The sequence below is a fragment of the Ochotona curzoniae genome, unplaced genomic scaffold (genome assembly GCF_017591425.1).
Source record: "Ochotona curzoniae isolate NIBS_2020 unplaced genomic scaffold, NIBS_Ocur_1.0 contig_3819, whole genome shotgun sequence".
NCBI classification, from domain to species: Eukaryota; Metazoa; Chordata; class Mammalia; order Lagomorpha; family Ochotonidae; genus Ochotona; species Ochotona curzoniae.
In genome coordinates, this window is record NW_024466004.1 from 41,162,783 (window position 1) to 41,188,369 (window position 25,587).

At 42.3% G+C, this 25,587-nt stretch overlaps 1 protein-coding gene across 5 annotated transcripts in view; it reads right to left on the reverse strand.

The window, feature by feature from the left end:
- Window positions 1-25,587, reverse strand: part of BACH2 (BTB domain and CNC homolog 2) — a 370,073-nt gene that overhangs the window by 76,355 nt on the left and 268,131 nt on the right. For all 5 annotated transcript variants that reach the window (XM_040983783.1, XM_040983784.1, XM_040983782.1 and 2 more), the window contains one exon: window positions 16,671-16,925. In XM_040983783.1, coding sequence (XP_040839717.1) covers window positions 16,671-16,913 — 243 coding nt within the window. In that variant the 5' untranslated portion in view covers window positions 16,914-16,925. The remainder of the gene's footprint in view (window positions 1-16,670; window positions 16,926-25,587) is intronic.

Sequence of the window (25,587 nt, forward strand, 5' to 3'; positions counted from 1 at the left end):
TGAGCCAGAGTCTGCATTAGCAGGAAGCCAGAGCTAGGAGCTGGAGCCAGGAATCAAACCCAGGCTCTCTAACACTTCTGGGCTAAGTTTTCCTCTAATAAGGTTCTCCTGAGGATGCAAATTACCTTTCTTGTAAATTATGAGTTTCTAAAAATTATTATTATCCAGCTGATTAACAAAAATATGTGTTCATTTCTTAATACCCTGACATATATTTGAAGAAATGGCTATAGGAAAATAACCTATACACAAGCAGAGCATGAAGTGAACATGAAGCTTATGAGTGACTTTCTAAAGCACACACTTACATCTCTCTGTGTTGGACAGTACCCACAAAAGGGTCTCTTTCCCCTGCTCAATTTCAGCACTCGTATACCATGGCCAGGAACACCAACATGCATATCCCCTACTTTCTTCATAGTCGTTCAAGTTTGAGCACAGATACTAGTTCTTTCTCCACCAGGGGGATAGATAGGGGCAGAGGCTTGGAGAACAGCTGTTATTTCCATGAAAAATAACACTAACATTTCCCAGAGGTGGTGGTCTCACAGGAAGACAGAGGCACCCCTATTGTTCATTAGCTCATCAACTTCAAATTTTTGTGTTTAAATTTCACTCTCTCATAATAAGCCCCATGTAGCCTGACCATATTTTGAATGCTTCCCTCTAGTCTACCATTGGTGCTGATCAAAGCAGGCTCTTCAGCTCCCTTGGGTGCCTTCCTGTGGGGCATGGTTGGGCACTGCCCACTCCTACAGACTCTCTCCACAGTTGTTCCTGGACAAGTTCTATCAATACTATGAAGGCAGGTTTCAGATGTTATAAATTTCAGATTATATGGAGGAACAATCTGATCCTCACCTCCATCTGAAGAACTGTAGCACAAATAGCTGCCAACACAACATGGCATGTTGTGGTGATGTTTTAACTACCTTGTAAATTCTTTGAAAGAGTTGGTTTGACTTTACATTGATAAGCTAATCCCCCAAAGAGGGTCATGATATCCATTCCTCTGCTTGCATAGAGTACTGTACTTAAGCCATCTTGGCCCAGATGAGCATTTGATTCTCTCTCTCTTTCTCTCTCTCTCTCTCTCACACACACACACACACACAAGCATGTACACTCCTCTGAAGGTAATTCTATATTTTCTGGTCCCTGACTGCATATCCAGCATCTTGTACTATTATAAAACTCCTCTTGAACAGAGCTGAAATTCCCTATGTGTAGTTGTGACACAGTTTCTTCTTGTTATCAGTGAATCAGAACATCTGGTCAACATCTACTACAACAGCCTCAAACAGAAGGCCTGACATACTCAGTCAAATAACTTACAAAGGTGACTGCATCTTTGTATGAACATGATATAGATCTGATGGATTCCATGGATCCCACAAATCCCTAGAGTTACATAAAGTAGGCTTCCTTTAGTTTTCTAGTGCTTCCCCCAAACTATGAAATTGTTATCCCGAATCTTGGGGTTCCATGCTTTTGATTTTGTACTTTCTCATTTGTAGAACACGAGCCAGTTCTTGGGATAGTACTGTTCCATTTGGCAGAGACACAAAAAATATTTGCACACAGTTTGGGCGTTTGATTGGAAAAAAGAACTATAACACAAACAGCTGAATCTCTCTTCTAGGCATGGAATGCCAATTTTTAAAAAGCAAGACACTTGAGGGGTTTGTTAGCAACCACTTCCCTGACCTGCCAGTACTTTCTGATTTCCCCACCTTTCTCTCTTGATAGCTAATAAAATAACAGATAAGTCATGACGCATCAGAAGCACCTCTTGGAACAGGTCTTTGAAGGGGACTGCATAGGACATTCTATTTTAACCCAAGTCATTCAACACGGCTTGACAGACACAAGTGTGGCCCCTGATTGCAGACACCTGCTCTAATCCATTTGTGGTTTATGCCACCTGCAAGAATGATGTCATGTAGACAGAATTTGTAGAAGGAATAATCTGTCATCTGGTTTCAGAGAGAGAGAGAAAAAAAAATTTAATGGCTGAGAGAAACTCAGACAAAATGGGAAGCAATGACATTTAATGCTATCCTTTATAATTCAGGAGTTAAAATGCAATAGTTGCTACTTCAGTAAACTACAGACCTTCTGTATCTTTCCTTTGATTTTCTTCTAACTCAGGAACCTTTTATTGGCTAAATCTTAGCATTTTTTTTTCCAGCCCTGGTCAATTTCTTGGGTTTGCCTGGGAACAGCTGCCAGTATTACATTTTACTGCCAGTCAGTCAAAAAAAGGCACTCATGTGGGAGGCCTGGCTCCACTCCACCCAACATGCAGATTATATTAACTTTTTCACACAGCCTGGGATGGGTCTTGCACTGAAGTCCCTCTCAGCTTACTGCATCACCGTTAGTTTGGAGCTGCTGCCAATGTTGGTTAGGAAGACCACATGTTTTAGGTGTTTGTGTATACTAGGGTTATAGGAAAAGAGAACACTTCTGAGACATCAGGAAACCAAAAGTGCTGCTATTTAATTGCTCCATCCCTCAAAGCAGAAAAAAGTCAACCTTATGTAATTTAGTTAAGAACAAAAAAAAAAAAAAGAACATAAATATAAAGGTATTCACTGACTAGTATACACAACTTATTCTGCTTTTCTGTGCCTCTAAGAACACACTCAAAACTTTTTTTTCCTTTTTGAAAATCATGCATCATTCCAATGTTTGGATATGATCCATTTTATTAAAAAAAATACTGGAGTCATTTTTCTGGCTATGGCTTATCCAATCAAGATTCCACATAGTCTCACCCTAAGAAGGGCCCCTTTCCAAAGCTGTCTGCTTGTATAACTACACATCTACCAGAAATGTCTCAAATACCCCAACAATAGGGCTGAAACCTGAGGCAGTTTGGTGACATTCCAAGTTTTGGAATGGAATGTGTATCCACTAAGATTATTAGGTAACTCTACTGATAGCCTCACATCAGTGCCAAGTGTTAAAGCTGCCAAAGACAGACTCAACAAAACCTGACTCCAGGATTCCAACACTGGCTGTTTTGGTGTGCAAACTCTGTTTTCTTGTAAGTCACTTCAACAACACATCACGCTTTCACTGCTGAATTGCCCTCTTCACTTTTGTGAAGCAGAGAATAACTAAGAGATGTAATCAATGCTTCTCTTTCATTTGGCTTTCAGCCTCAATGGCCCTGCACTTCTTTTGGCAAAACAACACAGGTAATACTGGTGAAAAAGAAAGTGTTTCTAAGAAGTGCTGGCTCAACACAAGCCCCAGTACATCATGAGTGACTTGGGCACCTACTCAGGAGTGATTACTCTGCAGCCATGAAGCCAGGCTAACTGGACAAGGGCTCTTTGCCAGCTTCTGTTGGCATGACCTACAAAACCCCTGGCTGGTGGCCACTATGGCATTCTCTTTCTCTCTCTCTCTCTCTCTCTCTCTCTCTCTCTCTACATATATATATATATATATGTTTCATTTGGGTAATCTGGATGGGAAGTGAAATAATTAAAAAATTCCTCCCAAGCACTATTTAACTTCTTATCATGAATTAAAACTTTAATTAAGTACCCTGTTAAAAGCCCGGGCTCTATGATTAAATATGACAAAATAAGAATTATAATTACTGATTAAGTGAGAAACTTTATAGCTCTGAACTTTGTCTTTAGATGTATTAATTTTAATTGGAGTAGCCAAAGGACTCCATAACAGGAGAAAGAAAGAATGTAAGAAACATTTTGTTCCTAGACAGAGAAATGTTTTAAAATGAACAGATAAATGAGTAATCAATTGTATAAGGCTTACTGCAAGCAATGTTATTGTTAAAGCCTTTACTATAAGTGTAAATCCAGTTAAAATGCTCATTAGAAATTCAGAATATTGAGATAGTGATTGCACCTAAGATATGAGCGAGATAAATAGGAAGAGTGAGAGGAAACCTGAAAACTGGCTTTCCAATCAGGTCATTTGAAAATAATTTTTAGAAATGCCTTAGGTTTTTGTCTACTCAACTCCTACTACTATGCCAAAAGAGGACTGTGTTTCTGTATAAATTTCTTTAAATAGGACTTACTGGCCTCAGGATTTAAAAAATGTAAGAGGTTTGGAAACAGCTTATGTGTCTCAGTTTTAAAATTAGCTATTGCTGTGGCTATTTCTGCACTAGATTTCCCTCCCTCTGTATCAGCAGCCTCCTGCAGCCTGCAGAGAGGGGGTCACAATAGCATTAGCTCCCCTTTTGTGGCACTGTTTTATGGCACCCCGTTGTGCTGTGAGCCGAGGCCCAGATTTCAGCGCTGGAAGTCACCTTTGCGTTTCTATAAATAACTTCTGCCTGTAAGGCATTTTGGAATCATCAGCATGAGATGCAAAGGCCTGAAAACTTCTTCCCTACCAGCAAGCAGTTACCTGGGATATTTTGACTTCTTCATATTTCTTTGCTTTTTCTTCATCGGCTGCCAAGTCTCACTAATGTAACTTGGAAAACTGCAAGCAGCTTTTAATGAGTATCCTGAGGTAAGAGCTGTTTCATCACTGAAGCCTCTTCTTTCCTTTTATGGGACTAGCAATACCTACCATATAGCATCATCCTTCCAATAAGTTTAACATGGCACATTTCATTAATCTCCACAGCAGCCCTGCCAAGTCAGCCTGGTAACTAGCATTGTTACTTGCCATGCACTCCTATGGGTGCTGAGATTGTTGAATGTGAAATGCTCAAAATCCTAAAACCCTCTGAAACAGCTGGGGGAGCCATGATTCTTTGTGTCTCTGCTACCATCTGCCTAGATTTCAGGTTATCCAACAGCCCGGTGCCCCACAGCCACCAGCTTTTATAACTGCCTGTTAGCACAATTTCTGCTAAGTCAGGGAGTTGTCACAAAAATAAGTAACAGCATTAAGTGGGCTCCTTTCCCAGAGGCCTGGGATATTCTCCTTCCCCTCAGTTTGCTTCCTAGTTTCATGGTCATTCCTTATCTTGCCAGCAGAACATCTTTCCTCATACTTTCCAACCACTGGGAATTCTCTCTCCCTCCAGGAGCAGCCAGGCCAAGTGTAAAAGAACTATAAATCTCCAACATAAGATAGAGCTCAACAGATTATGTGGTCCAACTCAATGGTTCTCACAAAAGGCTGTGCCTGGCAAGGTTCAATGTGTCTACTTGCTCAGTAGATCCCACCCCGTACTGTGTACTCAGTGATGTCCCTTAGCAGTGAGAAAGATTTACTCATTTGAAAGACAGTGAGACACACACACACAGAAGCAAGAGACATCTTTCCATCCACTGCTCAATGATCCACTCCCCAAATATTTCCAACAGACAGGGCTGGAAAGACTTGCCAGGAGCCCCAAACTCCAACCAAGCACTTGGATAGCAGGAGCCCAAGTACTTGGACAGCTGGGACTTTTACCAGCACTCTGATAGAGGATTTGGCATGGTTGCACCACAACGCTTGCCCTAGCAAATACATTTCCATTTCTTCGATCTTCTAGAATATTCCTACCTAGAACTTTCCCATCTGCCCAGGTGTTAGTCAGGACAGGTTAGGCTATGCTGAGGTAATACATAGCCATCAAAAGTTTATGGCTGGAGAATCAAAATGGCAGAGTAGGGTAATGAAATTTTTAAATGGGTGAGAATCATTAGCCAGGATAAAGCAGAAAAGGGTAGATTCCCAGGAAACAGGAGAGGACAGGTCAATAGTAGAGGGGCACCTGGAGACTGACGGACACAGACAAGCAGCTGAGACAACAGAGTAATGTTTCAGTGACCAGATACCCCAGCAGCAGTCAGCAAGTGGCAATCCAAGCTCTACCAGCAGCCAGGGCTCCACCTGCAGCCAGGTAGGAAGGGGAGTTCACTGGGAGCTCAAGCAGTGAACTCAAAGAACTGCCTATCCTGCTGATTTGTTTGATCCAATCAGGAGCAGAGACAGAGCAGCAGACCCCAAAAAGGCAGTGTAGGAACACTGTGGATTTCATAGCCTAGAGCTATGAACTGGCTCCACTTTCTATAGTGAGGTAAAGGTTGTGGGACTGGATGGACAACAGTGAACTGTGCTTGTGCTAAGTCAGGAGTAAACTCATTTCTGACTCAGTGCATTGCATTGGTTACACAGGGAAAACAGTTCTGAAATGGCATCCTACAGGTTCCACTCAAAACAGGTCTGGTTAGCCCCCAGAATTAATGACCAACAAATCCATAACACCAACCAGTGCAATGTCAGGCGCCATTTTATACAGTGTGGTAAAGACTGTGGGACTGGAGGGACAACAGTGAGTTGTATATGCGTTAAGCTGGGAGTGAACTCACTTATAGCTCAGTGCATTGCAACGGTCCACAGGGAAAGTAATACCAACTTTGGCATCCTACAGGTCCCACCCAAACTAGGTCTAGGTGGCCCTCAGACCTAATGGCCCACAGGTTCTGGCAAGATCAGCACCACCAAAAATTCCTACTCCTAGAAACTGCTCAAACCAGAAGTGGGAGAAAGTTTATACAGGCAATGGTGCATACACAGCACAGCATTATAGGAGGTGGAGAGTGGTGAGCCAAAAACTGGTGCTATGGAAACCGTGGTGAAATCCCAACTTAATACCCTAGGCCTGAAAATCACTGGAAGGAGTGGCACAAGTTGACTACAAACGAAGAACTGGGTACCAAACACAATGAGTAAAACTGAACTGCAGACCTGTGAGTGACACAGCTGAGAATCTTACCCTAAGGAGAACAATTGGCTAACCAGAAGTGCAAATAAAAGAAATAAATAACACAAATAAATAAATAAATAAAAGAAGAGACAACAAATAAATAAATAAAAGAAGAGACAGCAGCACAATGAATATTACTAAAGAACCCCTACAAAGGTGTAAAAGCCTTTGTCAACCTCAAAGTTAACTGAGGAATACATCAAGGAAACAGGGATAAAGAACTTAAAAAATCTGTTATAAAGCTTCTTACCAACAATGAGAAGCACATACATGAGTTCAGGGAATATGTCACATAGGAAATAGCAAAAACACTGAAGCAAAATCAAGCAGAATTATTAGAAATGAATGACACAATGGAACAAATAAAAAAATTCAGTGGAAAGCCTGAACAATAGAACGAATGAAGCAGAAGAAAAGAATCACAGAATTGGAATATATTTCTTGCCATAATGGGGAAACAATCAAAAAGCGGGAAGCAGAGCTGAGTCAAGCTAAACATGTATTCCAGAATTAAGAGACACTATTAAGAGACCGAATATAAGAGTTAACAGAGTTCCAGAAGGCGCAGAAAGAGAAGCTGGGTTTAAAAAATGTATTCAACAAGGGTCCAGCACAGTAGCCTAGTAGCTAGTCCTTGCTTTGTGCACACTGGGATCCTGTATGGGCGACAGTTCAAATCCAGGTGGCCATGCTTCCCATCCAGCTCCCACTTGTGGCCTGGGAAAACAGTGGAGAACGGGCCAAAGCCTTGGGACTGACTCTGCACCAGCGTGGGAGACTCAGAAGTTCTTGGCTCCTGGCTTCAGACGGGTGCAGTTCTGGCCACTGCGGCCACTTGGGGAGTGAATCAATGGATGGAAGATTTTCCTCTCTGTTTCTCCTCCTCTCTGTATATCTGATTTACCAATAAAAATAAATAAAATGTTTTTTTTAAAACGTATTCAATGAAATAATAAAGGGTAACTTCCCTAATCTGCAGAGAGAATTGGGAAACAGAATACAGGAGGGATGCAGCACTCCTAACAGGATTGACCAAAAGCAGTCTTCACCACAACAGATGATAATCAAGCTTTCTTCAAACATAATGAAAAGAACCTTAAATGTGCATGTGAAAAAAAAATCAATTCACATACAGAGGAACCACAATCAGACTCACAGCTAACCTCTCACAGGAAACTTTTCAGGCCAGAAGAGAATGGAGTGACATACTCCAGATTCTGAAAGGATAAAATTGTTGGGCCAGAATAAAATACCCAGCAAAGCTTTCCTTTGTCTTTGAAAATGAAAAAAAAAAATTCTTCCACAATGAAGAAAGACTCAAAGAATTCACCTCTTCCAAACCTGTCCTACAAATGTTACTTTAAGACATTCTCTTCATGGAGAAAAGGAATAGCACCTACCAAAACCAAAGGCAAATGTGGAGAATATCCCAGTAAGTGACAACAGAGTGAACAACCCACTGCTAAAATGACAGGACCAAATTGCCACTTATTCACATTAAATGGGAATGTAAATGGATTAAAATCATCAATAAAACATCATAGGTCAGTATACTGGATCAAAGAATAAAACCTATCTATCTGTTGCCTATAGGAGACACATCTTACCAACAAAGATCATTGGAAACTATATCTTTTGATGCTTTCACTTTTATTTCTTCAGAACAGTTTTTTCCCTCATATTGCATTCTTCACTGACTCACAGATTATACAGTAACATTATTTCTTCAAGAAGGTTCTTGAGTTTAATTTTTCCAGCAACACATTAGTCATTTAATACCATGTTATTTAACTCCATGACATTGTAAATTTCTATTTTTCTTCCTGCTGTTGATTTTGCTTTGTGGCTCTCATTGAAGGGGATGTATAGTAACTGTATAATGGAGACTATCATATCCAGATGTGAGGATATAATGCAGTATGCATCTCTACTTCCGGATCAAAGATGGACTCCCAATGAAACTGTTGACTATATCTTGAAAATATGATGCTGTACCCTCTGCCATTGTCCATGCAATAGCAGAATGATGGACTTATGATGTTTATGAAGAACTATACTATAGTAATAATAGAGGGGCAATCAGCAGGGGAGGGAGGGAATATGGGGTGGGAGTATGGGAAATCCCAGAGCCTATGGAACTGTATCATAAAATAAGAAAAAAAAAGCTAATGTCTAGGGACAGTGTGATGGCATAGCAGGATAATCCTCTTCCTACTAGCACTGGCATCTCACATGGCTACTGATTCATATCTGAGCTGTTCTACTTCAGATCCAGCTGTCTGCTAACGACCTGGAAAGGCACTGGAGGTTGGTCCAAGTCCTTGGGACATTACAACCACAAGAAGACCTGGAAGTTGCTCATGACACCCAGCATTGGATCCATTCAGCCCTGAAAACTGTGGTCATTTGGGGAGTGAATCAACACAAGAAAGACCTCTCTCTCTCACTGTCTCTCCTCTCTTGTAAAATCTGCCTTTTCAATTGAAAAGAAATAAATCTTTAGAAAAGGTAATGGCTTAGTGTAACAGTTGATTTTACATTTGTCTCAGTCTGAATCAAATCAGATGGTTCTTTGCTCACCATCATCCAACAATGACTCAGGGATCTGGGCTTCAGCATCTTCAACCTGGAGCTCTTTGGCATCAGGTAAACAAATGGGAAAGGGTGGGGGGAATGCAGCCTGACTTCCAAATTTAGTCTTCCTACATGTCCAAGAAGAAAAGAAAACTGGGTGTGGGTGAACACTGGAGATCTTTACCATAGTGAAAATGAGCTGGAATTTCTTTGTACTTGAAAAGACAAATGCAGCATCTTTTGACATTATCCCCTCTCTCTTCTGTTAACTTGAAATCTGTAAATGTAACCTACATTAGCTCTTGCCAATTCCACTCTTTCCACTCTCTGGAAATTACTGAATTGGCTTTTTCTCCTGTTACTTCCCCCAAAGTGCTCAGCAAAATCACAAATGGCCTCCAAATTGCTAGATGGCCAATTTTCAGCCTTCATCTTCGCTGGCTGGCTTGTCATTTGACACAGCTGATTATTTTCTCCTCCTTGAAACACCTGCTTTACCCGCCTCCTGCAACACACACTGCCTCCTCTCCTCTTCCCTCCAAGCTTGCCCTTTGCTGGTCAACCCTACTGACTCTTTGTCAGTAGACAGCATTAAGGCTCAACCTTGGGACTTCTTTTCTGCCCACTTTCTCTTTTATGCTCATATTAGATCTTTTGGCTTTCAATATTCCAGAACTCTAGTGTTCAAATTTCTAGCTCCAGGCTAGATCCTTCCTAAGAATTCTTATTGTGAATAGGTACCTCTGCTTAGATGTGAACAGATATCTCATACTGAATCTGTAAAAAACACAATTTTATTCTCCCCTTCCTCAATCCTTCCTGCCAAACATATTCCTTCTTGTCTTACCTATTGCAGTTAATGGCAAACCCAAACCTTGGAGCGATTTATTTTTATTTTTCCCTACCTTAAATGTAACCCCTCTAAGAAAAATCTATAGGCTCTGCTGCCCCACTGCCATGGTCCTGGTTGGGGCACCATGTCAGCTCTGGGTTATTGCCTGAACTTCTGAAGGGTTTGCCTAGCCTTTGCCCCTGTCCTCTTGCAATCTGTTTAAATCTAGCAATCAGAATGACCTCCTGGCAAACCTTCTGAAGACCTCCCTGCCTAGTCCTAGCAAAACCATGTGTTCAACAAGGTGCATAGGCTGGCTCCACCCACTCTCCGAGAATTTGCGTCCCACTCTCTGGCTGCCTGCTCCGTCCCTGTTCATCAAACCTGCCAGGCCTGTTCCAGCCTCGGGGTCTTTCCCTGACGTTTTCCCTGGAGCTGGCTCCCTTACCTCTTCCACATTTCTCCTCCAGTCTTCCTGCTGAAACAGACCTCCTATGACTGCCTATTTGAAATGCCAACACCTGCACCCTGACATTCCCAAACTCCCTTCTCTGATGTCCCTCAATGGCATGTAACAAAACACACTTCCTATTTAGTTCTTGTCTCTCTTTTCTCCTCTAGATACTGCAATGAAAGTCAGGACTATCTAGCACTTGGGATGATGCCTCTAAGAAAACACCAAAACCTTGGTAGGCAAGTGTGCACTGCATGAATGAGTGAGGACATAGAAGCCCTGGTTTAAGGCCTTATAGCAGCTATGCAAAGGCCCAGGTCATTGCTTTCCTAGTCTCCAAGGGTGTGTGCTCCTCAAATTCTAACGTCCTTCTTTCCCACTTTCTTTCCATCCTTCCTTCCTTCCTCCCTCCATTCTTCCTCTTTCTTTCCTTCCTTCCCTCCTTCTTTCCTCCCTCCCTCCTCTCTCTTTTCTTTTATTCTCTTTTTTCTTCAGACAAACAGTAGTGATGTCTCTTTAGTTTAGGGGGTGAACGAAGCAAGCCCAAATGGCTGCCTCTATGCTTGCTGGTTGAGAACTCTTTACCACTTCCCCAAACCTGCTTCTTCCCTCCAGTTCACACTCTGGCTCAGAATGCTGTTGGCATGCTGGGCTGTAGCATTAGCGCTCTCTGTATCATTACATCCTGAGAGGGTTGTTCAAAGTCAATCAAGGCTAGCTTATTGCTTCCTTAAAAGTCTGGAGCAAACCCACCCAAGAGACAATAACAGCTCTCTCATGCTCTGAGATCTCCCAGGCGAGATGCTTCCTTGGTTTCCTATTGACATCTGTGCTTGGGCAGTGCTGCTGCAGGGGTGTTCTTACTGTTCCCTGTGGTTAAGATGTACAATGCATGCCCTGTCTTCTGAACCCCTCTAGATCAGCTTGCCTTTTTGTTTAGCACTGAGATTTGCTTCAGTCTTGAGAGAGAATGAAAACAAGACACAGCAGTGTGTACGAGCCAGTAGAAATCTGAAACATAATTGAGGCTAAGAAAATGTAAGGTTCATCTAAATGGGCCATACTCACTGCTACCTGGTATCCATCAACTGCATGAGGATGAAATGACACAGGAAACAAGTGCAAAAAAATGTGGGGGTGACTTGGCAATAATTTTTGGCTGCCTCTCTTCCCCTGTCATTCTTGGAGATAGCCAAGCAGAGTCTTAAGACTGAGATGAGGAAGCCAGTGTTGTGGCACAGTTGGTTAATCTGCTTTCTGGTGCTGATGTGTCCTGGCTGCTCCTTCAATCCAGCTCCCTGCTAATGGCCCGAAGAAAGCATCACAAGATGACCTAAGTGTTTGGGCCCCTGCCACCCACATGGGATGTTAGTTTTTAAATGCAGTAAGTTCTTATGCACAGCTAATTTCTACAGCCAACTCCCCTTTTCATGATCAGCTGACCACAAGCCAAAATACAGGGCATGAAGAGATATTAGGAGGTCCTTTATTGCAACAGGATAGAAACAGGAGTAGGAGTGGTGAGGAAAACATGAAAGTTAATGTCTCCTGCCATGGTGGCTGGATGGGGGCTGCCAGGGCAGGGGAAGGGGCAAGATAGAGGAGGAAGGGGAAGAGGCAGGAAAAAGGGGGAAGGGTGCACACGTGAAGGTTCATTTATACAATCAGGTGAGCCTAAAAGGTGTGTGTGGGGGTGTGCGGAACTGGTTGGGAGTGGCTGCAGGTGGCTCCCAGGGACTGGTGACTGAGATTATCACAGGTGACTGGTAGGTGGGTAGGGATCAGGGGAGGGGTAGAGAGACTGGGGATAGGGTTCTCAGGTAAGACACCATGAGGAAGCACCTGGCTCTTGCCTTCAGGTTGGTCCAGCCATGGCTACTGTAGTCTTTGGAGTGTGAGCCACTGGATGGAAAATCTCTTCTTCTGACCTTGAAGTGAATAAACAAATCTTTAAGGAAAAATGGGTTCAGTGCACAAATCCACTGTGGGCTGCCCATTTCTCTGATGCCTATCCCATTTCTACTTGCCACTTCTGACACATCCTTAGAGTGACTTTGGTCACTGTGATGCTGCTTCTGGCACAGCCGGCATCCAGCCTGGATCTGTCTCCGGGACCACAGCAAAGGGTATGTCTGCTGAGCCATCTTTAATTCTAACGAACAGTGGAGGAATGGCTCATAATGCTTCACATCCATTTTCCTCATTTCTGAGCACAAAACACACTTACTAATCATAAAGTAAGTGATCTGTTCCACTGTGTGACGAAAGTACCAGGTACAGTAGCTAATTTTTTACTGCTTGCTGATCCTCATACCTGTGTGTGTTTCAATGAGAAGGCAAAACTCAAGTCCTATAAATCTCAGACTGCTATTCCATTGTAGAAAAAGCAAACCAAAAAACCACATGATAATTCAATTGCTCTTGACTTCTAGAAGCAGGTCTTTATTTTTGTCTCTTTCTCTTGGGTTGAGTGGTTACTCACAAGGTTGAGTGGCTCTGATTTGCAAGTAATGGCATTGGGTATCAGGAGCCAAGATTTGGGGGTATAGCTGTGTGACTGGATATAGCTGGAGGCAAGAGCTGAGTGTGGGGAATGGGAAGGAGGACCAGAGGTAGACAGAGACAGCAGTTCTGTCAGCAGTATTTGGAAGTGGCATGACCCAAAGTGCAACTTAGAGGGGAAGCAAAAAGAGTTGGCAGGGAAGGAAGGAGGGCAAGCCAGTTGTTGTTCTGAATTTAGTAACAGGTTTAGGATAGGATTCATTTTTTAGTTTTCAGATAAGTATTTACTCATTTATTTGAAATAGTTACAGAGTGGGAGAAAAAGAGGAGGGGGGAGGGAGGAGAAGGAGGAAGAGGAGGAGGAGGAGGAGGAGGAGGAGAGAGAGAAACCTTGTACTGCTAGCTCACTCTCTTAGATGGCTGGAACAGACAGCACTTGGCCAGGCTGAAGGCAGGAGCAAGGGGCTTCATTCAGGTCTCCTACATGAGTAGCATGGCCCCAAGCACTTGGGCCATCTTCTACTGCTTTTCCCAGGCCATTAGAGTGGAGATGGTTTGGAAGTGGGGCAGCCAGGCCATGAACCGGGGCCAGGATGCTGGTCTCACAAGTACAGGCTTCTCCTGTCTTGCCACAGTGTCAGCCTCAAGACGAGGTTGAAGGATTTCCAAGGACCTCTTCTAATGCTTTTCTTACAACACAGGAATCAACTACCAGTTAGCTGTAGGCAGCTACTTTGGGATCTTTGCTGATTTGCCATTTCATTCAAGTTTTGTGAATTTCCTCATTGAGCTCAGTATGACACCACTGAGTGTGTTGAGTACGTGAGAATGTGCCATTATTCACAGTGCAGGTGGAGGAAAGTCAGGCCCAGCATGTGTGGCTACAGGCAGGTGCTCTGAGCAGAGGGAGATGGCCTGTCAAAGAGGCCCCAGAAACAGTGACAGATCGACAAAGGAAAATGCCATTGGGGTTTCAGGCCCATCAGCAAGGTACTTTGAGCTTGGATTACTGATAATACAAATTCTTGTGTCCCACACAGAAAGAATCTGGTTATACCTGAAGATCCCAGGCCACTGAGCAACCAGGATATTTCAATAGTTGTTGGAAAAAACAAGGATAGCAGTCTCTGCCTGGGCTAAAGGGCATGGAAATCAACATTTAACCATCTCTCATGTTACTAGAATGTAACATAAAAGGCCCAGCCGATTTTTGTGGGTCATCTGCACCAAAATAAGAGTACAATGCTAGAAATAAGCAGTTATCAGTGATTATGACATACACATAGACTCTAGTTTCCTTTGTATTTGATTGTCTTGGTACTGTTAATTTTTAAAAATTATTTATTCATGAAGATAGAAAATGAGCTCTCAAATAATTGCCATGGCTGGGGTTGGACTTGATCTGAAGTCAGAAGCCGGGAACAAAATCCAGGTTTCCCATGTAGGTGGCAGGAACATAATCAATTGAGCCATCACTGTTGCCTCCCAAAGTCTGCATTGGCTGCAGTCAAGAGCTATAGCTAGGAGTCAGATCCAGGAGTTAAATCTAGGTACTTTTGGTATGGTTTGTAGAGAGGGCACCTTAGTTGGGAATCCTAACTGCTAGTCCAAATGATCATCCTTAAAAACGTTCTTTAATAAGTGATTTGAGGAATTTAGACTTCGTGGGGTTTTTACACATAAGAACCAGGGCTCAGGGAGATAAGGCGATCGACCAGACCAGGATCTCAGTGCTAACTGGGGGCAGGCATGGCAATGGGACCACGGAGCCAACAGTCACCAAAGGCAGACTTAACAGAGGTCAAGCATCCTCTTCATATGTAAATATATTCTGATATGAACTGTTTTATTATTTTTTTTGAAAATCAGTAAACTCACAAATGGTTTTCAAATAGAAAACATATAAACAAAAGGCATGCCCCACTTCTATGTCCACAGCCTTTTTGGGTAATTGGAAGTTTCCAAGTATTTCCAAAGGATTCTAGAGTTGAGTATCTTATGTTTGACCCATTCATACTATGAGACAAGCATTGTGCTGAGAACTTTGATACTTCTCATCTCCTCTAATCCTCTGGGCAGCTTGACTGGTGAAGTTTGCCTCCATTGGCACGGATGAGGAGGCCCTGCAGCTAGAGATGCTATTCCTCTGCTTTTCCATGTTCTCAGAACAAAGTCCTTCCTTCCCCTCTACTGTCTTTCAGTTCCTGGTATTTCTTTTGCCATCTGCTTACTAGTGGGCTGGGACCTGTCACAGTGGAATTGATAATGAGAACACAGGAAGCATGTTAATGCGAAGCTTCCTCACCCTCTGCTTTTCAGGGGTAGCAGCAGGTGTTGTTTAAGAAGGGGACTGAAACATGGTGACCCCAATCCCCGCCCCACTTTTCCCCCACATCTTGTTTGCCTCTCTGTTTTTCATGTTGAACCAGAAGCCTTTCAGTGGAGCACGTGCCTGCCCAATCACCTTCTACAGTCTCATGTACAAGGGTACTTCAATGTGTTTACAACAAATGAAATCAAAAGTTAAGATTATTTTGGTAAAAAACATCTTGAAATCCGTGCAGTTTTATTTTTCATAACATACATTTTTCCTGAACTATTTTGTGACCTCTTGCACAACCTGCTTCATGCATTTCAGTTACTTATGAGGTCTCTGAAAGCATCTCTGGGCTTGCAACCCCTGGGACTGAGGGCTAGTTGTAAGCACCGGCGCCTTGTATCTAGATGATGGTTTCTCTTAGGATTGCTGCCAAGAGCTGCTCAATGAGAATGCTCACAACCCTGGGACTCTGTTCTCAAAGCCTAAGCAGTTGTATAGTACACAACTGCATAGCTGTTGGAAGAGGCCCTAGGGTCACACAGGTGATGGTTCTGCCCAGAACATGGCACCCCAGGTGGCTCAGCATCACTTTGTGTGCCATGAGAAAGAAGGGAAGGCTGGAGACAGGGAAGAGGAATTGTAGTCACAGTTCAAAGGGTGACTGGTTTAAAGGCTTGCCCTTGTGAAGTCCCTCTATTCAGTTGAAGGTCATGTGTACATAAAGCAGGCCCAGCTTCTGGCATTCCCAAAACATAGAAGTGACAGGTTTCACAGAAGGAATCAAGAAACCCAAATGGGGGATTTTCAACAATGGCAAGAAAAGCAAGCTTACATTTCTTAGAATTTGCCTATATTAACAGTGAAAACGACTCACAACTTTTTTTCCCCAAGCAAGAAAGTTTGCTGTGAATGCTCTCATTCTTTCACTCTCAAGGGAAATCTAGCCATCCCTAAACCATCTGCAAGAGAGAACTCAGAGTGGTTATTTCAGGTCCCATATCTAGGAGTGAACCACTCAAAACCTGAATGTAAGACAATGAGAAATGATGAGTGCCTGGGCCCCAGGTGGGGCTTGGTCTCCTTAAAGAAACAGGCTCTTTTTCATGTTTTTGCCTCTAAGACTTCAAGTGCATCCCAGTGGCCAGGTCACAAAGCTAGCGAGTAGGCACCTGGACATGAGCCTCTGAGCAGGGCCGTGTACCAGGCATGCCTTCTGGCTGTCAGTCACTCCGAGTGTCAGTTAACCCCCTTTGAATGACCACACCAATAAAACCAAACACAGTACCTCCTCGGGCAAGCTGACGACCAAGTCATTTTTCGTCTGTCCAACCAGTGCCTGCCAGAAGTATTCACTGCACGCGGCCAGCACGGCCCGGTGGGCACGGAACTCCTTCCTTTCCACGATCAAAGTCACGTCACAGAGAATATCCTTTTTGCGCTGGTCATTGAGGCCGAGGAGGATGTTGGTGCAGTGGACTGTGGACTCGTACACATACATGGGGGAGTCAGGCTTCTCATCCACAGACATGCCGTTCACACCCTGAAAGAAAGCAAGGTTAAGTCAACACTGTGACCAAGTCAGATGGAGCATGTAAGAGAACACCAGGGTCCCAGGGGCCATGAGCCTGCAGAAAGGAGGGCAACTGCCAATCGGCACATCCAGGCCTGGTGAGCACATACCTGGAAAACCAAGCCAGACACAGCTGGCAGGTCAAGTTCTAGGACTAAGTTGCACCCTCTCCATTTACTCTAGTCTTCTCTCCAGTAGCAGGTAGCAAAGCCAGATTTTTCTTTTTAAATGGAATATATAAAACATATACAATGGTCCGTACTTTCAGTAGTTCTGATTTTCTTAGAAGGCTGCAAAGGAACTCTCACATATAGAGGGCCAATTCAAGTGCTAATTGAGATTTGTGCTGAGGAAATGAATCATTTTGAAGCATTTGAGAGACTGTCTTGACAGAGTACACGTCAGTTCTTAAGTAGAAACTTGGCTAGGAGGCCGAGTGGAGTAAAAATCTCACAATACATAATTTAACAAGCGAACTGTATGAACATTAGAGTCTGATACAGACAGCTACTGTAACTGCCTGCTGCTACTTCAAGACAAAGCAAGGCTAACATATTGTTGCTTGGCTTTTAAAAATATTCAGAATTGTGCATTATCATAGGAATCATGATGTGTATGCATCTTCTTTAATAGGATATAAAACATCTCAATAGGAGCCATAAAGAAAGATATATATTCGGGGCTGGTGGAGTGGTGTAGCATTCTAATCTTCTCTCTGTAGTGTTGGTGTCCCATATGGATGTCAGTTCATGTCCTGCTCCCTCTCTGTTCCCTCTTTGATCCTGCTCCCTGCTTCTGACCTGTAAAGCTGCAGCGGTTGGTTCAAAGTCCTTAGGTTCTTGCACCTACATGGGAGACCCAGAGGAAGCTCCTGGCTCTGGATTGGCTCAGCTCTGGCTGTTGTAGTCATTTGGGGAGTGAACCACTGGATGGAAGTCCCTGCCTTCCCCACCCCCCATCTCTCCTCACTGTAAATCTACCTTTAAAATACAATTTAAAAATCTTAGAGATTTTTTATGTACGTATCCAGAGTGAAGAATTCGTTTTACAAAAGGGTTCTTTTTTAAAAAAAACTTATTTAAAAGGAGGCAGAGTTACCAAGAGGCAGAGAAGAGAGGGAGGGAAAATGGGGGGAAGGAGAGAAAGGGGCAATGGGGAAGAGACAGAGTGGGGGAATAGTGGGGTGAGAGGGGTGAGGAGAAGGGATGGAAGGAAGGAGGAAAGGAGAAGGATGAGAGTCTTCTGTCCAGTGACTCACTCCCCAAGTGATGCAACAGGTGGGATTAGACCAGACCAAAGTCAATAGCCTGGAACTCCACCCAGGTCTCTCATGTCAGTGGCAGAGGCCCAAGCACTTGAGCCATGTTCTGCTGCCTTCCCTGGTACATTAGCAAGATTTGAAGAGGAGATGCCTGTCTCCAATTGCTGCTTATATGGGATGTTAGCCAGGCAGGCTGTGGCTTAACCTACTACAGCACAATCTGGTCCCTACAGAAGGGTTCTTAGCTCTATAAAGTATCCGTTGAGGTATTTTTAAATTAGGTGTATATGTTTAATTTAAATAACATGCTTTACCAATAATGATTACTATATTTAAAATTTCTTTATTGGAAAGGCAGATATGCACACACAAAGAGAGACAGAGAGAAATATCTTCTGTCTGCTTGTTCACTCCCCAGGTAGCCACAATGACTGGAGCTTGGCCAATCTGATGCCAGGAACCAGGAGCTTCTTACAGTTCTCCCATGCAGGCACAGGGTCCCACGGCTTTGGGCCATCCTCCACTGTCCTCTCAGGCCACAGGCAGGGAGCTGGATGGGCAGTAGAGCAGCCGGGACATCCCAGATGGGATGCCGGAGCTGTAGGGCAGAGGATTAGTGTTGAGTACTGCACAGGTCCCAATAATAGTTACTATTAATATAAATTCCAGTACTGAGTCCTTTTGTCCTCTAGACTTATATTTTTAACTACTTTTTAAACCAGCTCCATCACACATTAAAGTAGACATATTTATACTGTACACTTGATGCTTTGGCAACTGTGAAATTATCACACTAAGGCAGTCACCACATCCATCTTTCCCCTAAGTTTCACTACATCTTTTAACAGTTCCTCCTACTTCTCTCCACCTTGCCACTATAAGAGATCAGCTTTCTGAAATGTGGTAGTTGGTATTTGATAGTTTTATAGACAAATGGAATCATTTAATATATACTCTTTGAGATCTCCCTTTTACTTAGCATAACTTGTACGTATTAAAAGTTTGTTTCTTTGTTGCTGAGTCACATTGTATGGATATGATTTCTAATATTAATCTACTGATGAATATTGCGTTGTTGCTGGTTTCTGGTTACTACAAATAAAGCTGCTACAAACATAGATGTCTATGCCTTTGAATGAACATACGCTCTTATTTGTTTTAAGCACAATGGCTGGGTCATACGGTAAATGTATGCTTAACTTCTAAAGAAACCACCACTGCCTTCTCAAATGATTGCATCACTTCTACATTTTCATTGGTAGCATATAAAAATTCCAGTTTCCTTGTTTCTTTGCCAATATTTGGTATGGTCAATCTTTCTAATTTTTGCCATACTAGTAGGTACACTATGGTATGTCTGTGTGATTTTAAGTTATTCTAATGACTCAAGATATTGAGTATTTTTTAATCACTTTCTCTCTCTCAAGTTTTATCTTTCTTTGAAAAGCAGAATTACAGAGACACAGGGAGAGAAACAGAGAGAGAAAAACCTTCCATCTGCTGCTTCACTCCCCAGATGGCTACAATGACCAGAGTTGAGCTAGTCTGAAGTTGGGAGTCTGGGGCTTCTTCTGGGTCTCTCATGTGGGTCATCTACCGCTGCTTTTCTAGGCATATTAGCAGGGTGCTAGAATGAAAGTGAAACAGCCAGCCTTTTGATATGGGTGCTGGTGATGCTGGCATCAGCATTACCTGCTACACCACAAATACTGAGCATTTTAATGTGTTTATTTGCCATCTGGTTATTTTCTTTAGACTTTATGTATACTATATAAGAGAAAGAGAGAAGGAGGGAGGGAGGAAGGGAGTGAGGAAGACATACACACAGAGAGAGAAAGAGAGAGAAAGAGAGAGAGAGAGAGAGAGAGAGAGAGAGAGAGAGAGAGAGGCAAATAATGTGCAAACAATACCCAATCTTCTGGTTCGCTCCCCAAGTACACCTAGGAGCCAAAGTTGAAACCAGGAGCTGAGAATGAAATCCAGGTCTCTCAAGACAGTATGGAAACCCAACTGTTTAAGCTATAACTGTTGCCTCCCAGGCATCAGCAGGAGCTGTGATGGAGAACTCAAGCTAGGCACTTGGATGTGAGACACTTGCATTCTAACTGACATCTTAACCACTGAACCAGATGCTTGTCTCTGGCCCATTTTTCATTGGATTGTGTTCTGAATAAATTGTGACAGTGCTTCATCTGTTCTGAACAAGAATGCTGTATCAGATATTGATTAAAATCTCCCCAATATTCTTCAGCTTTTTATTAAAATTCATTTTTATTAGATAGGGAGACCAGATTTACAGAAAGGAGAGACAGAGAGAAAAATCTTCCACCCACTAATTCATTTCCCAAATGGCAGCAATGCCTGGAGCAGGTCCTGACAGAGAAGCCAGGAACCAGGAGCTTCCTTCATGACTCCCACGCAGGTACAGGTTTCCAAGTCTTTAGGCCATCCTCTACTGCTTTGCCAGGCCATATGCAGGGAGCTGGATGGGAAGTGGAGCAGCTGGGACATGAACTGGCATCCACATGGGATCCCAGTGCTTGCAAGCTGAGGATTTAGCTATTGAGCCATCACACTGGGCCCAGCATACCTTTTCATTCTCACTCATCTTTTCATTCTTTTTCCAAGAGAAAAAAGTTTTCATTTGACAAAGTCCACATTATCAATTTTTCTTTTATGGATTGTGCTCTTATTGTCACATTTAAAGAAAGCTGCCTAAACCAAGTACACAAAATTATTTTTTATTAGATTTTAATTTTTCAGGTATACAATCATTTTTAGTTTGTTCTTTTTGTATATATAACAAGGTCTGGACTGAGGCTTTTTTTGGGCTATCCAATTGTTTCCACACAAATTACCAAATTCTTTTTGCACCTTTATTGAAAATCACTCTTTTATACATCTGTGACTCTACTTATGGTCTCTGTATTTCACACATATCTACTTGTCTACCTTTATGCCATTTTATCACAATCTCTTGATTGGCTCTTTTTCAATCACTCCTTTCCTTTGAATTTCCATATAGTTTTTTTATTTGAAAAGAGAGAGACAGCATCATAACCTCCCATCCACTAGTTTAGTCCTCAAGTGCCTGTGATAGCCAGTGCTGGCCCAAGAGGAAGCCAAGACCTGGAACTCCAGCCGGGTCTCCAATGTGGGTAGCAGAGGCCCAAGTACTTCAGCCATCACCTGCTGCCTTCACAGGTTGCAAATCAGCAAGAAGCTGGATTGGAAATGGAGTAACCAAGTACTTTGAAATGGTATAAACATTGCCTAAGCAGCAGTTTGACTGCTACACCACAACACCCAACCCATCCAAAGATATTTTAGAATTAGTTTGCCAATTTCCACAAAACAGACTGCTGGGATTTTCACTAGGATTGCACTGATATTACGGATCAACTGGGAAAGAATTGCTATAGAAACAATGCTGAATATTTTGAGCCATGAATGTAGTATCTTTCTTTACTTATTTATGATAATCTTTCCAGTTATGTTCTATGGCAGTATATAGATTTTGCATATCTTTTTCAGTTTGGACTCAAGTGTCACTTGTAAGCAATATCATGTTTTAATTCTGATTTCTGACTTTTCATTGCTTATATATGTATTTATGTTTCCAAAAACCTTGATTAGCTTACTTATCAATCCTGATAGCCTTATTTTCTGGAAGGGTCTACAGAATTTCTTACCTAAAAGATCATGTCATCTGTAAATAAAGACATTGTATATCTTTTCCAACCGGATGATGATATCTTTTTCCTTGCCTGAAAAGGTGTTGCCCAGAACCTCTAGTCCAGTTTTGAAGAGAGGTGCTAAGAGCAAAGGTCCACGCCTCGCTGACACGAGGGAAACCACAGCCTGCAGCACCTCGTGTGATGCCAGCCACGGCTGTTCACAGAGGCCCTCCTGAGATGAGGAGGTGACATCCCATTGTTGGGAGTTTGGCTTTTTTTTTTTTTTAAATCAGGCACAGATGTTGAATTTTGTCAAGTTCATTTTCTTGAGCTAATCAATCTTCTCATTTAGTTTGTTAATATGAGTAATAGGTTTGATTTTGCAATGTTGAACCAATGTTGCATTCTAGGACAAATTCCGTTTGGTCAGGACATATCTGCCTTGTTATGCCTTGTTGGGTTCAATTTATTAATGTTTTTAAAAAGGTTTATTTTATTTGAAAGGCAGAATTTTACACTTACACACATACACACACACACACACACACAGCCACCTTCCATCTGCTCGTTCACTCCAAAAATGACTGAAATAGCAGGGTAGCCAGGCCAAAGCTAGTAGCAGGAGCTTCAAGATCTCCCGCATGATCGTAGGTGCCCAAGTAACTGGACCACCATCCACTGCTTTCTCAGATGCATTATTAGGGAGCTGGACCAGAAGTGGAGCAGCTGGGGCTTGAACTGGCAACCATATGGGATCCCAGTACCACAGGTGGAGGCTTAACTTGCTATGCCACAATGCCAGCCCCTCTGATTGACTTTAATCCTTTTAAATCCACTGATTCATGTTTTATGTCTCAGAATACAGTCTATCTTGGTAAATACACTTTATAAGAATGTATGTGTTCTGTTGTTGGCTGCTGTGTTACGTAAATGTCAATTAGGTTAAGCTGTATGAAGATTCTTGTCCAAGTCTTTCACTTCTTTTCTGATTTCCTGTATACAGGTTCTACTAAGTATTGAGAAGTTGCATTGAAATTTCAATTACTGCACATTTGTCTATAGTTCTATCAGTTTTTTAAAAAAGATTTATTTATTTATTGTAAAGTCAGATATACAGAGAGGAGGAGAGACAGAGAGGAAGATCTGTCCAATGATTCACTCCGCAAGTGAGTGCAACGACCGATGCTATGCCGATCTGAAGCCAGGAGCCAGGAACTTCCTTCCGGGTCTCCCACATGAGTGCAGGGTCCCAAGGCTTTGGGCTGTCCTTGACTGCTTTCCCAGGCCACAAGCAGGGAGCTGGATGGGAAGTGGAGCTGCTGGGATTAGAACCGGCGCCCATTTGGGATCCCGGCACGTTCAAGGCGAGGACTTTAGCTAGGCCACGCCGCCGGGCCCTCTATCAGTTTTTGATTCATGCAGTTTGAAATACTTCTCTTAGATGCATTGCTATTTAGGATTTCTATTTTCTCTTACAACATTCATTCCTTTTTTTTTTTTAAACTATTAAGTCACCTTTTAATTCCTAGAAACATACCTCCCTATTTAGTTTGGTATTAATATTGCCACTCCAGCTTTTCTTATTCCTATCCTTTTAGCTCAACTGTGACTTTATATTTAAAATGTACTACTTCTGGAGATCTTTATGCTCAGTGAAACACATCAGGCACAGAAAGACAAGCACTGCATGTCTTCACTCACATATGAAATCTAAAAAACTGATCTCAGGAAAGCTGAAAGTATAATGGTAATTAACAGGGGCAGAGGAAAGGGAAGAATGGGGAAAGGCTGATGAACAGGTGCTAAGACTCAGTAGTGAAGACATTCTGTGGTTGCATTGCACAGTAGGGTGACAGAGAAAAACAGCAGTGCACTGCATGTTTTTCTATTAAAAAAAGCTTGAAAACCAGATTTTTGAATGCTTTCCCCATAAAGAAATGATAAATGTTTCAGGAGATAGACGTAACCTCTCTAAATATTTCCAATGCACATGTTCCAAAACATTGCATGGTATCCTGTAAATAGGTGTGCTTTTAAACACGAGTTTAACATCTAAAAATGCGTATTTTCTTACAGGCTGCATCTACTTGGGGTTTGTTCCAGTTTTTAAAAATCTGACAATCTCCGACTTGTAGTTTCTGTTGCTTAGCCTGTTGACAATGACTCTGCCATTTTGCTACTTTCTGTTAGTCCCATCTTCCCTCTTCTTTCCCTCACTTTGAGGCCTCTGGTACTAATGCAGTATTTTTTATGATTCAATTTTACCTTTTATTTGCATGTTGCTTTATCTTATTGATTGCTTTAGGATTTATGTCATGATTCTCTTCCTTTTTCTTTCACTTTAGAGCGATCAGTAGATGAAGAGCTTATGTTTCTCTGAAAAAGATACTGCAATCTTCATTTTTGAAAGTTACCTTTGTGGGTTATAGATTCTACTCCAATTTTTATTTTTTTCTTTTCAGTACTTTGGAAGTCATCCCACTGTCTTTTCTACTGCATTGGTTCTAGTGAAAAACCTGTTACCCTTACTACATTCCATGTAGAACGTCTTCTTTTTTTCTCTGCTGCCTTTTAAAAAATTATGTCTAAAAATTATGCCTAAGCACATGGACAATCTTTCTCTGCTATTCCCAGGCCTTTAACAGAGAGCTGCATCAGAAGTGGAGCAGCTGAAATGGAAAAAAAAAAAAAAGGGGAGCAGCTGGGACACGAACATCCTGGCATCCTGTGTGGGTGCCAGACCATTTAAGATTTTGCTTTTGAGCCTGGTTGTATGGGAAAATAGCACTTTGTCTGGGGTTCATTCTTCCTCATGACGGATGCACAAACACTTCTGAGTACTTTCCCCAGTGTTCCTTGAAAGATGGCTGGCAGGAACAGGTGTCAGGCCCAGTGTTCTGTGAGCTCTATGTTCCCTCTAGGTGTTCTAGGTGGTTTCTCCACATACATGCGCCAATCAGGAAGACACTGCAGGACTCTCTGTGTGTTTCTGCTTTCTGAACTCTGGCCATTGTCACCATTCTAGTCTCTCAGCTCTGTCTCCTCAATTCCTCAGCCAGCTCTTCCTTGCCCTTACTGCGTGTGCCAGGGCCTGGGGAACTCTCAGAGCAGGATGCTGGGCTGGACTTGCTTTCTATTTCCAAGAGATTGCTGTCCTTTGTTGTCTTGTATACAGCATCTAAACACCCCCTCATTTCATACATTTTATTTCTTTTTATAGTTGCTTCAGGTAGAAGATGATGCCTGCTATTCCACCTTAACTGGAAGCAAAATTCCTAGATTTATTCTTTGTACTGCAACTAGTCTAAGTAGATTAGAAACAATAACTTACAGCATTGCTAGCACTACAGTCTAATCGTGGCTGTAAATGGTTTGTCAGACATAATTACAAAAATGTTTCTGTGAGAAAAAATTATGGTTCTTCGGCACTCCAATAAAAGACAAAATATCCGTGAGGTTCATTATCTAAAATCATTGTTAAATGCAGCTGGAATAGCATTTTAAATGACACAATTCACTTCTAATGACTCTCTGTCATGAAGAAGATGAAGGTCATGGGCTTCTGTTTATGCCTAAGAAATTGCTGCTGAATTCTGTATTATCTGCTAGATATCTGGCAGAAAGACAGTCTCTATTGTCTTTTTAATTATCTTGGTTTCTTTGTAGGATTTTTAGGATTGTCCTCCATTTGGAA